Raw genomic sequence first — 13,115 nt, 5'->3', positions numbered from 1 at the left:
CAGTACCTATAGAGCCTTTTCAAAAAACTGAACTGAACTGAAATTGACCATCGAAAATCATAACATCAGAGAACTTGCAGACTAATTGTAGCTTTAATTTTGGAGTTATGTTTTACAAGGTTTGCAGACTTTGAAATCTGTTGACATGAAGTGACCTTTGACCTATACCAATTCAATAGGGTTCATGCATTCACCAAGTTGGATCATGTACATACTACAGTAAGTATGAAGTTTAACAAAGATGTACTTTGTGAGTTATCATGTTTACAAGTTTTCAGACTTGATCTCAAATGACCTTTGACCATCACAGAAGAAAATATAGTTCTTGTACACAATAAGATCGATCCACATATACCGTGTATGAAGTTAATTCATCTTGAACTTTTTGAGTTACCATGTTTGTAAACAGCAAGTGTCTCATACACACACACACATACACGCACACAGGTGTGTTTTACATTTAGACTGACCCGATTGAGGACCCCATTGTGTTTCCAATTGTTCCAATCCATGTACTTTAACAATACACGTATATGAACAACAAAATTCGTCTGACGGGGTGGGGATTCTTTTGAAATGATGTCTGGGGACTTGGAATTCCTCTGTTCAAGTCCTCAGTCAAAATACAAAATAAGTGTACACACAAACCCACCCACAAGGACAATTTCCACCAATAATTATGTTTATTTGTGAGTATGCAGTCACACATTATATAGTTAAAGAGCCTGACTCACCTGGAAGCAAGCTAGACAACATACAAAGAATGCACAGAATAATATCCATCAGTTTCATTTCAGTTGATGCCGAAATTGATGCATTGTGTTATTCTGTCGGTGTAATTTCTTTACATTGGTACCTAAGAGAGAAAAAATAGCAAAGGTTTACACCTTACACATATATATTATTAGATCCATATATGGGCAAATACACAGTAAACCAACACGAAATGATCACATAGAGGTTTTTCACCCCTAAAATTGATATTTCCAAGGTTCTGTAATGTTCAATATTACTCATTTGAAGCAAAGAGCTCTAGAGTAAAAAGTTTCAACTTCCTACTTGAATTTTGAAAAAATGGCCCATTAGAATCCTATAGGAAAATAACATTGAACATCGACATCCGGCAAGAAAATACAACGGTTGCAAAACATTGACATACAGTATATACATCACATAGCTGGCAATTTTTCATAAAGTTTTAAACATACTTATGTAAATAGCTCTATTTCTGTTTCTTGTTCTCCCCTTCCTAGTGGTTATGTAATAGGTGCCTATACTCTTCCACAACCTGTGCTCTTTTTCCCCTGTATAATTAGTAGTGAGCCAGTGGCAACAGTACTTTCTTTGTTCTGCCAAAGTTGCTGGTTGCAGTAAACATCTTCTCTTCTTACTTTCTTTTCTTAGATAAGGGATGCCTTGTCTTAGTTGTTTCTGTTATAGGATAGATACATTTGTATGCAGATTAGCCTGTGTAATTAGCTCTGATTGGTTCTGAGTGTTACTCTTGGTATCTAGGGTGTGTATAGCCAATCAGAGGTGTTAAGAGGGTCACATGTTGTTACCCTGTGGTTTAGGAGCTTCCTCCAAGGTGTCTTAGGAGAGAGAGGCAGTTTGGTTGTCAGCCAGTCAACAGGGCATGTGTATATATTAGCCTCTCTTCACATAATGTAGTCTGTACACTACAGTATATATATTATTAATAAGTTGTCTACAGGATCTTGTGCTAAAAGAATTTTATCTACATTCATATGACTTTTGCTGTCCAAGGAATTAATTGTGTATAATTGATTTGTTATACATTTGTGAACGTTATTTCATCATTTTAATGGATTATATGGAACTGAGAGCTGTGTCCTGCTAGTTGCCATTTTGTATTTACATATCTTTTACTGGGACGTCACCTAGTCTTCTACCTACTGTATCTTGTACCTGGACTTTATACCTACTCTCCTTGGGAAGGACATTTCTTTGAACATATATATTATTTATTGGAGTATTCCTGGAACTCTCACTCATATCTATTTTCACTGTCCAAGAATATTCACGGAACTCTTACTACTCACCTTCTATTTCGTAACTTCCTGTTATCGGACATTTATCATTAAACCTGTCTTCACCGTGCCTACCAGTCAACTACATTGCTGTGCCGTGCTGTTGGACTATATACAGACCCGCCCGCCAGATAAGCTCTATCTCTTTTTTTTTATTAATGTGCACATACATGTATTAGTCTTGTGGCCACTTGACACCCATAGTTGTTTATATTCAATATCTCTAGTTTTCATTGTTGATACAAGTGTAATTGTGTAACAGTAAAGAGTACTTCACCAAGATTCTTTATGCTGCACACTTTCATGTGTGACCGAGCAATATAACTATTTTCTATACCTAACAGCCAGTCTTATTCTTGTTTTTAGCCTGTTGTATTTGTTATACAGTGGTCAGTTGTCCCCACACATCGTGACCACTAGGGGATTCCCAATAATCCTATTGGACAGCTAACTGCTGTCAAGAACCCTGTATCCCGCAACTCTTACACTTAGTCTTTGAGCTTTTCCTATGATGGCATACAGTCATGTCTAACTCACCACCAAATTAGAATAATATATGATGTATGTACAGTATACAGTATATGCATGAAAAAGATATCAGGCGAACATGTCAACTAGAGCACCAACGGTGCAGAGCTCATACCTTTTCGAGCTCAAAAATGTAGGGCCCACAAAACTTTACGGCCCACCAAATTTCAGGCCATTTTTCAGATTCCACCAATTTTGGGCCCGTGAGGCCAAACATTTTAGGTTCAAAGACAAATTTACACCCCTAGCTCAAACGGCGATAGCCCCCCCCCCCCCCCTCTCTGTTAGCAGAATCCTGGCCACACCACTTGCTATTATTCCTATTTTCCTCCTTTAAATCCTATTTTACCCACTCTCTCAAACAATACCACTGACCTACCCTATTAAACTTTCTCCCCTCTACCTAAGCAGACCTGAAGCACTCCTTGCCAAAATTTTGGCTGGCTGCCTAAATACCTCAGGCTCAAAGACTTCTAAGAATCGGCAAGTGCTGATTGGCTATAGGGCTCTCATGCTTACAGTTCAACAGTTAATAACAACTCCCAGTTCTGCTTTAATTCCACTAAAAGCCTCTGCAGAGCTTAACCACAAATGCAAACAAACACTGCAGACTGGGAGACAAATTAAAGGAGCTTTGGCAAGAAGGTGAAGGCTCAGATTTTTATAAACAATGGGGATTAATTGTAATTAATTAACTTTTGACCAAAAATTATTAGGCATCACCTTATTCATACACAATCCAACAATCATCAGTTTAACTTTGAATGTGATCCATCAAAATCTTGAGGAGATTGAGATATTTGAAAATATTACAAGGAATGACCCCCAATGACCCCCTAAATGACATATGACCTCAATTTTCTGAATACCCCTTGTAACCCTCATCCTGAGGTTTTGTGACCAAGTTTCATTATAACTGGCCATACACTGTACGAACGGAAGCAATTTGAAAATATAGGGCCGCCGCCCGGGCCACAAAAGACCCCTAGTTGATCTTTGATCTCAAATTCATGAACATCCTGAAGCTAAAACTTCCATAGTACAATCGTGACAAACCCTCAACATTGTACCATGGAATCTGTAGGAGAAGAAGCATTTTGCGTATTTCCACAAAATGGCCCATTACGGCCCACAGGTGACCTTTGACCCCAAATTTCGGACCATCTCTGATGGCCCTATACCCAATGGTCCTTGTGCCCAAGTTTCATGAACTTCCATTAAACACTGTGTGAGTGGGAGCGGTTTTACCAATTGTTGACGGATAGAGTGATAGACGCCGCACTGTACAGTAAGACTAGCTCACACCAGCATGCTGGTATGAGCTAAAAATGTTCGACCGTTATAAATTTACGTTCAAATATGGCATAACTCAAAAGATTTAAAATGTATATGATCCATGTTACTGCACTAATAGCCTGTAGTGGTTTATATAAACACTGAAAACATCATTTTATTGGTGCACATGGGGCACAGGTGGCAAATTTTAAGAAGTTTGACATACAAAAATGTGATTCATGTGTATGTCAATCTTTTTCAAACGTACCACTATACCACCCCATGTGCATCATCAAAATGAAGTTTCCATGGTTTTTATAAACTATTTCATGGTAGGAATCTGTATACACAAAAGGGACTACTGTACATGCTATGTATACTTTTTGAGTTTTGCAATTTTTTGTGGTATATTTATAACGGTCGAACATTTTTGACACACTGTTCAACTGTTACCTATTTCATGTGCATGATGCGCTACTAAGCCTGATATGCATCACCCATTCTCTCTCGTTTGGTTGTGTGGCAGGTATGACTATATGCCATCATAGGAAAATGTCCAAGACTATTAATGTTTTAAACTTTATGAAAAATTGTCTGCCATGTGATGTATGTCAATGTGTTACAGTACAACCGTTTTATATTTCTGGTGTACTGTATGTCAATGTGCACCCGTTATTTATTCCCATAAGATTCCAATGGACCAAAATTTCAAAATTCAAGACTTAGAATGTTGAAACTTTCTATTCTATCTCTTTGCTTCAAATAATTAACACATCGATCATCCTAATAAGCGAGTTCAGAGAACAATTTATTTGCATTGCGCAATGGAGGTCAAGAGGTCAAATAAGAATACTCTCGTTGAGACGAGAGTTGTCTGTTCGTGTAACCATGCTAACTTAATAAGCACCGACAGTAAACATTAGAAATCGCATAATTTACGTCTAAATTTACTCTGTTTTTTCGCTTTGGGATGAATATTCCTCAAGTTTGGAAGAGTTTAAACTTTGGAAAAATGACAACTTACATGGGAAGGCGAACTTGCAATGAAAAAAATGGCTGCCTTGCTTGTACATTGATATTGCGCATATTTTACCAGTATTGATAACATTGAACTGAAGCAAAGACTGATGATGGACTATAAAGATGGTAAAGCCTTCAGCTATTTAGAGTCTGGGTGGCTCAGGGAAATTTTTCTAAATGCCATTTCTGCCAAGTCAAGGTTGTGCTTTCTAAAGGCAGAGTGTACCTGTACACCATCGCAGCGTATTAATAATTTCCTTGGAATAACCCCTGGAAATTCCCCCATCCACTATTATTTTTTTATAATGTTCTTCCCCAAATATAAAAAAATATCTTCTTTTTTTTCTGTTTGAACAAATTGAACCCACCCTATATAGTAGGAATATGCCAAGAATAAGACTAAGCTTATTTTAAATCACGCATAAAAATGAAGAGAACTTATATTTCTTAACATGAAAAGCCAACTACGAGATATCAATGCCTCTACTATGCAGTGTTCGTTGATGGACATAAAAGCAACGAGTATACATGAGGATAGGTTATGTAGGCCTATTTAGATACATCATGCTATATTTTTAATTCATTTCATATTCATTTCCGACAATTATCAGTTAGAACTTACGCGAAGCATTAAGACACCCGAAACCACGAAAGGTCGCGTAACCCACACGAAGGATACAGTCACACAGTTCTCTTTTTTTCCGTTCGTATATCAGACTATACTAACTATTTCACGTGCGATACAGATCTGTGTTCCCTTATATTCAATATTATTATGAAGTAGTTCCAGTCAATTTCTACACGTTTTTAAATCGTAAACTCACCGAAATATGCACTTGAAATAAATTTTGAATGTCGCAGTAACCCATTCTTCGTGCGATTATCGTTATGAAAAGCTGTCATTGTTTACGTTTTCCAAGGATTCCATTCTCCGTTGACCTGACCCCAATTGAGAATCGGGCATGCGCACTCGTAACTCTGAACTCGCTTATAGAACAAAGAAAATACCAATTTCAATACTGAAAACTCCATGTGTTGATTTTCATGTTGGTTTACTGTGTAAAGGCCCATATATGTAAACCTTATGAAAAACACAGGAAGAATTGCGACAAGTGACAATAAACACTTTCATAGCATTTTTTCAAGATGGATTGCTTTGCTTTGTATTCATTAGCTTTACCTCAACTCAAACCTATCAAACACATGAGATTTTTTGAGGCTGATATGAAAGAAAAGAAATCACACTTCTAGGCTCTCTCCATCAAACTCTCTCAGGAAAATTCATTTCTGATAAAAATGTTTTTTGCAAAGTGCAACGACACTGGGATAGCATCACATATTCACGTTAACAATGCTAATATTTGTAAGTAAATATCTGTGAACAGAGCAACTATTTATTCTAATTTCATGAAATACGAGTGATGAGAAGTATAGTTTCTTCCGCTTCCCAAAGGACGCAACGTAGAGGAATACTAAATTTGTCACAATAACATGAACGTAACAGGAACAGGAAGTGCTACTGTAGTGATCCTAGCACTTCCGAGTGTTTCTGCATGCGCTTTCTTGGTATTCTATTTTTACAATGGTTAAGAAATCTGTTGATTAAAGAGCTACAGTAAGTACTGTTTGTTTTATGCATTATTCAGCACTAAATATGAAAAGAATCAAATTAAATTCATGGTAGGCAAAAAGCAGGTCTCTTTGCATGCAGGTATGCCCATTGAATATGAAAGCTGAATTGTCTCTGTTATTGAGAAAATTGATATGGGATGATGTACAGGTCTGTACTGGGAAGCATGGCCTAGTTTTAGCACTGAAAATTAGTACTGTACAACTGAGTCTTACAAATGACTGCTAAGTTTTGATCATAAAATGCCCTGCAGCTGAATTTGTTAGAATTTCAATGCTTTGGAACATGGAATTGACATGGAAGTACCTTCACAGGTATAATGGAAATGCCCAGTAGTATCAAAATAGGTGATTGCCATGGGTAACTTAGGTCAAATGTAGATTTTTAGCCCAAGTTGGTGTGACAATCTTTTCTTAAACAACGGGAACGATTTTCTTCAAACTTGGTAGGAAGGTAACCCTCGTGGAAGTAAACCCTTGTGACTCGCAGGCCCCCGAATGCGAATTGAGTTTTTGCTATGTACATAACTCCAAGGGGAAACATTGAATTGACATGGAACCTTCACAGGTATCATGGCAAAGTGAAGTACTGCACTATTGAAATATGTGGTTGCCATGGGAACTGAGGTCAACAGTCACATGGTTAAATGTCAAATGTATATCTTATACCAGTACCCAGTCCTGAGTTGCAGTCCTAGTGAACATGAGGAGTATAAACCTAGCCTATACTAAGCTGCAGAAAACTAACTGTTATTTTAGGCCTGTGCATCTAGGTAGCCAATGACCATATTTGCATATGTATCTGGAAAATTGTTGGCCAATACAGCATACTGTACCTTTAACAGGCTACATAAAACAATTTGGTTTTGATTTGCAGACTCTTGGAAGTAATATAATGGGAATGAGTGTTAAATTTGTAGAAAACTAGAGACCTTAAGAAAAAAAATGTCAAAAAGTCAATTAAATCTATTCTTTAGGAACATGCAATTTATGAAAATTACATTCCATAAATGAGTGATATAAATAATCAAAGAAATGATGTGTTTATATCAATCTAGAAATATTCACACATAATGTTTAATATGGTGAAACAACACTTGAAGTTTGTAACATATGTGTATAAAAACAACAGTACTGTGTACTGGTAAACCTTGACTGAAAAATTTTTCATTTACTATAAATGTATGATCACATTTTCTCAACAATAAGAAACAGCCACAACCCATTACAAATCATGACAGATATTAAATCATACTGTACATACAATTTTCAATTTTGCACGTGGGCGATTCCGTGAAAACAGGGACATGACCCCAAATTTTCAAAATCATTTCTGCAGCCATTTTTGGCTTCTAATATATATACTATAAACACATCTACACTAGACATGGGACTGGGTCTATGCTTATCATAAGACCCCAGAAATTATCACAAGATATTACCCAATTTTGTCACATTCTTAACGCTCATTAATCATGGTTTAATTGTATATCAAATTTTCTGGTTTAGACTAGGGTTCAAACGATTAACTGAATTGGAATGGGCCCGGTTTTGCATAAGATTTCAGAACATAATCGGAATTGGTAAAAATTATGTGGAATACCAGTAATGTCATACCGATTATTCAATGGAAGGTGAAAATATCATTATTCAAAATCATATGGAAGGTGATAATATCAACTGATCAATGTATTAGGTTTGTTCATTTACTACGAAACATTAAAATGAAGACGCCCTCTATACGTCTTTCACATTGTAATTCCATCAAATTAGGCTGCCAGGGTGGCCAATTTTGCTTCCCTTGTGCATGGTTAGTGACTTCAATGATTGTCGGCAGAGTAAGCATGGTAACAACACCAATTTTGCGAATTAATGAATGTGCTGGATATATAAGGCCTATGTTGACTAGCTGAGTATAGGCTATGTTTAGGCATGAAATGCTCCATAGTGCGGTATTTGATGCAATTCGATGTTTCTTTTTCTCAAAATTTGCAACGGGTCATGCTTCCCTGCCCATCACCTCCCTTTTATCAATGGCCCTCTTATCTCCCTTTTGTTTTTAACCTTTCGATGTTTGACGCAATGCCCTCAAAAGTAATTTAATTTCAGCAGAAATGCTGATGTCTCTAACCCATAGCCATTGCAATAAAGAGGGGATGAAATGGTGGGTTTTCATGTCGTAAAATGGTTTATCTACAATACTACAACACCACCCCATTCACTACTTCACGTAAATGCAGCTGCAAAAGCCAGAAATTCGCTGTCAAAGTATTCCCTAGAGACCTCCCAAGCAGACTCTTGTGAGAAAACTCAGAGCTTCCCACCGCAGTTCATATGACGTCAGTAAAGGGACAGTTTCAGCCAAAGCCTACTCCCCGATTTTTACTGTTACGGCGTCATACAATTTACTATGTACAGGTAACTACAACACACTCTCCTCATCAACTGAAAGTTTTTTCTCGAATCTTCCGATTCTGAGGAACTGGGCCTTCACCTCTCAGATTCAGAACATTCTAAAAATCTAAAAAAGCTGATGCTTTTGTTGGGTGAGGTATAACTGAAACCAGTGGTGTAGCTACGGGGGTGTGGGGGGCAACCGCCCCCCATGAAAGCTTCCCCCCACTGGGATTTTGGGTGTCGAAAAAATATATCATTGGTCTGAATGGTCTCGAATCTCCACGATGACCACTCATGAATGACCCTTTGACCCCGGACCGGCAGTAGGCTATAGTTGCTGAAAAACCTGACTTGACATAGCGCATATAGGCCGACAAGTCTACAGTAATTGCACTGTACAGAAAACGCATGTTAACGACCATCGAATAATATCATTCCTGCTCTACAAGACTACAACACACATCATGTTTACTACTGAATCTGTGGGTTCGACTGTTCGGGCAAACTTTGCCTTTGTCACTCTTTTTTAAAATATCTATTATCCTTCTACATAAAAATATACACTAATACAAACTTGCCAATCAGTATCTTGTAACCAGTGCGCATGGGGGGTTGGGCACACAATTAGGATTTGGGGAACTTATCTTGTTAGGGCTGGCTTATAAAGGTTAGGGACAACTTCTCTATTAGGAAGTTGATTTAGATCAATAGAGAACAAAATTTGGAATTGATGATTTTATAAAAATTGCAAATTATATGCAAATTATAATATGCAAATTAGGATGTACTTTTGTTTTAATTGGAAAACACCAAAATACAATAAAATAACTAATTACTTCAAAATTGACTTCAAATTGTATGATAAAGGTTCTTCTGGAGTTGCTCTTTCAGATGATACCTTATTTTCTGAAATCTGTTGAGGATTGACAGAGTTATGACTGATTTCATTTAGTACAAAAGTTGTTTACTTTGTTTACTTTCGAAAATTACAGCCTAACGTTGGCATAACGTTAGGCCTAGCCTAGCCTTTTTTTGTAAACAACGCTATTGACTTACGATTTCTGGATCCTCAAAAGGACCGAACCTTGATAAACTGGTTCGACCAGAAGGTCCTGGACCTCATCATGGTATCTGACCAATCGTCCCACATCTTTAGGGCCTATTGGGCCGTAAATTTTGGCCACGGCCTATTTGAAAGTGTACCCGTACGTAACAGTCCATTGAGACTGTACACTAAACATTCAATGAAACAGTATTGCGCAAGAACGGCGGTTGCTATCGACTTACAGAGGAATGCGAGGGCGCTATGCCATAACTATCAATTACAAATGTTGCAGTGGCCTAAATATCTAAAATAAGAAAAAAAAAACACGTACGCAGGTTGAAGCGTTCAGGAATGAGAATTTTCTCAAAAATGAACGGATTTGGACGATTTTGGTGTCAAATTACAGGAAATTTCAAGGACATTTGCATTTTTCTCAGAACTCGCTATAGATATATTCCTGAAATGCTCAGAATATGTTCAAAACATGTTAGGGTTTATACCAAATATAATGGGGGTTTGTTCAACTCTTATTTTCTGTCACAATTTTTATGAAGCAAACATCGATTTTTAGCCAAATTACGTCATTTTCAGATTGACCTTTGAGCCCCACCCACTAAAAAAAAAATCACTGTTACCCCCTTTTTATTTGTTTTATACACAAACGTATGGTCTTAGCTACATTTCAATACCTTAATGAATGTTGTAGGATGTAAGGTGGCTGAGTACTATTTTTTTTTAAACTCAATGATTATTTGGGTCGATATCGACCCACTCACGAAATAGGGGTTAACTGATCAAACAAGATAGTGAGCAATACTATACTCTTATAGAAAGGTGGTTTCCAGGTCCTTGAATGCCAAAGATGTTAAAAGGTTAAAAATGCTGATATCATACACATTTCTCATATCATTGCTTGCGTCATTGCCTCGATACCCTGTAACATTTTCAATCGGGTTTTCACTTCTGGGACGTACCCTGATGCTCTTAAAACCGCTAAAAATCAAATTCTCAAGTAAGGAGACAACACTATCGCTAGGCTGAGAACTACCGGCCAACAGTGGCAGAGAGTCCAAACAGTCAGGGGGCGGATGCCCCCCCCCCTTCCCGACGGACTCAAATGGACTGCTGGCACCCTTTTCAGCTTTTTAGCACTTTTTACTTATTCGCGATTATTGACTTTTTTATTGCACTCTCATCTACCTATTGACATTTGTCACATTTTGTTGGTGTAACTTACTAACAAAATGCTCTAACATACGGCGGTATTTAAATTATCGGCACTTAATTCTGTTGTACGAAACTTTTTCCAAGAACTTTACGGGGTTTTCGATCTATTTTTTGGAAACACGAGCACTCACAAAGATACCACAGGGATTGTGATGAAGCGCATGTACTTTCAACACCCATATAAACTTCAGACTTGTCACAAATGGCAATGACAAATTCTTCGTTTATCTGCAAATTAGCAAGGCCCGGAAAGGGTCATTTCCTGCGATCTAGGGAATATCTAGACTCAAAAAAATTCTGTACGCTCCGCGCCAACCTGTGGTGGCGCGCCGCTTAGATAGTGTAAAACCACCCCTACAGGCCATTCTCGCCCCCCCCTGACCAATACCCCTAGCTCAACCACTGCCTGCCAATCAGTCTTTCACCCTAATAATATTTCAGACGCAATCTTTGATGTCAGTTTGACATATATATAGTTCGGTCATTTCAGTATGTTCCTTGGCTGAAAGCCCAGTCAATCTTTCTTTTCCGCGCAATTTGCAGATTTGTCGAAAAATGTCAATGCCTGTGTCAAACTCACAAAAGATATGTCATGATATTTCAAAGTAACTTACCAGATTGGTTAATTCTTTTCTATTTCACTAAACTATTTGATGACCATTTCAAAACATGGGATCTCAAAATAAAGGATGTTGAAAAAACTTAAGAGCAGCTTAGAAGGCCTCGGAAGTGTCATTTCCAACGATCTAGGCCTTTTTAGCTAAAAATTTTCGGTACGCTGCGCCCCAACCCACGGTGGCGCTTCACTTAGATAGTAACAAGAACATGGTCAAGCCCCCCCAGGAAATGTTCAAGCCCCCCCAGCGCCCCCCACTGAAAAATTCCTGGCTACGCCACTGACTGCAACCTCCAACAACACAGAATTGTGGCATTTTGGGGGGAAAGGAGTAATAACGTTGATGTTTTTGGCAGCTCCAGTATACAACTTTACAAACTAAAAGTATTGTTGTGAGTGCTTTCTAGTCACTTCGCCCAACAACCATTTCGCCCAACTGCCATTTCGCCCAACCAGCCTGGTCATTTCGCCCAACCAGCCTGGTCATTTCGCCCAACCAGCATGGTCATTTCGCCCAACCATCATAGTCATTTCGCCCAACCAGCATGGTCATATCGCCCAACCGTGTTGGTCATTTCGCCCAACCTTATTTTTACTAATATTCAGTCAGAATAACATTACTTTTTCTATTCCACTAGTTCAATTTGATTTATTTTGGGTTAGGTTACTTCGTAATAGGTAAATAAACAAGTGAGGTCCGCTCGATATCGATCGGAGTCTGAGCAGTTATTTCGGGTATAATGGGAGGATTACACTACTTTAGGCGTTTACGCATACAATGGAAGTTATATTATTATACAAACACAGGGGAATCGGTCTTCATAAAAACCTATCAAACCTAACCCCTAAAACACTGATCCATCCTACTGACTAACAATTCCCGAACGTTTCCTTTATCAATGTAACCACATATGTAATCACATATGTAATCAATTTAACCACGACTTCAAGTTTCCTTAATACTCGGTTCATATCCCGTAACGTTAACAATTCCCGAACGTTTACTATATCAAACCTAACCCCTAAAACACTGATCCATCCTCAAGATTCCTTAATAATCGGTTTGTATCCTGTAACGTTAAAAATTCCCGAACGTTTCCTTACTAAAGTTATACAAAGTAAAGGACTTCAAGTTTCCTTAATATTCCTTAATATTCGAACGTTTACTATCAAACCTAACCCCTAACACACTGATCAATCCTCAAGTTTCCTTAATATTCTGTTCGTATCCTGTAACGTTAACAATTCCCGAACGTTTCCTTTTGAAATATCATATTTAATCAAGGTTGGGCGAAATGACCAGACTGGTTGGGCGAAATGACCAGGC

General features: G+C 37.9%; 1 protein-coding gene across 3 annotated transcripts in view; it reads right to left on the bottom strand.

Annotated features, from left to right (window-relative positions):
* Positions 1-13,115, bottom strand: part of LOC139959657 (cell adhesion molecule 1-like) — a 29,195-nt gene that overhangs the window by 11,238 nt on the left and 4,842 nt on the right. The window contains exons 2-3 of one of the 3 annotated variants that reach the window (XM_071957454.1): positions 5,699-5,861; positions 735-856 (exon numbers count right to left, since the gene is read on the bottom strand). In XM_071957454.1, the coding sequence (XP_071813555.1) occupies positions 735-792 (58 nt within the window). In that variant the 5' untranslated portion in view covers positions 793-856; positions 5,699-5,861. Of the gene's footprint in view, positions 1-734; positions 857-5,698; positions 5,862-9,956; positions 10,588-13,115 lie in introns of those variants that run through there. The other 2 variants (XM_071957453.1, XM_071957452.1) reach the window with 2 other exon arrangements.

The sequence above is a fragment of the Apostichopus japonicus genome, chromosome 19 (assembly GCF_037975245.1).
Source record: "Apostichopus japonicus isolate 1M-3 chromosome 19, ASM3797524v1, whole genome shotgun sequence".
Lineage (NCBI taxonomy): Eukaryota > Metazoa > Echinodermata > Holothuroidea > Aspidochirotida > Stichopodidae > Apostichopus > Apostichopus japonicus.
Note: the sequence above shows the minus strand (reverse complement) of the source record. Positions and strands in the feature narration are given on the sequence as shown.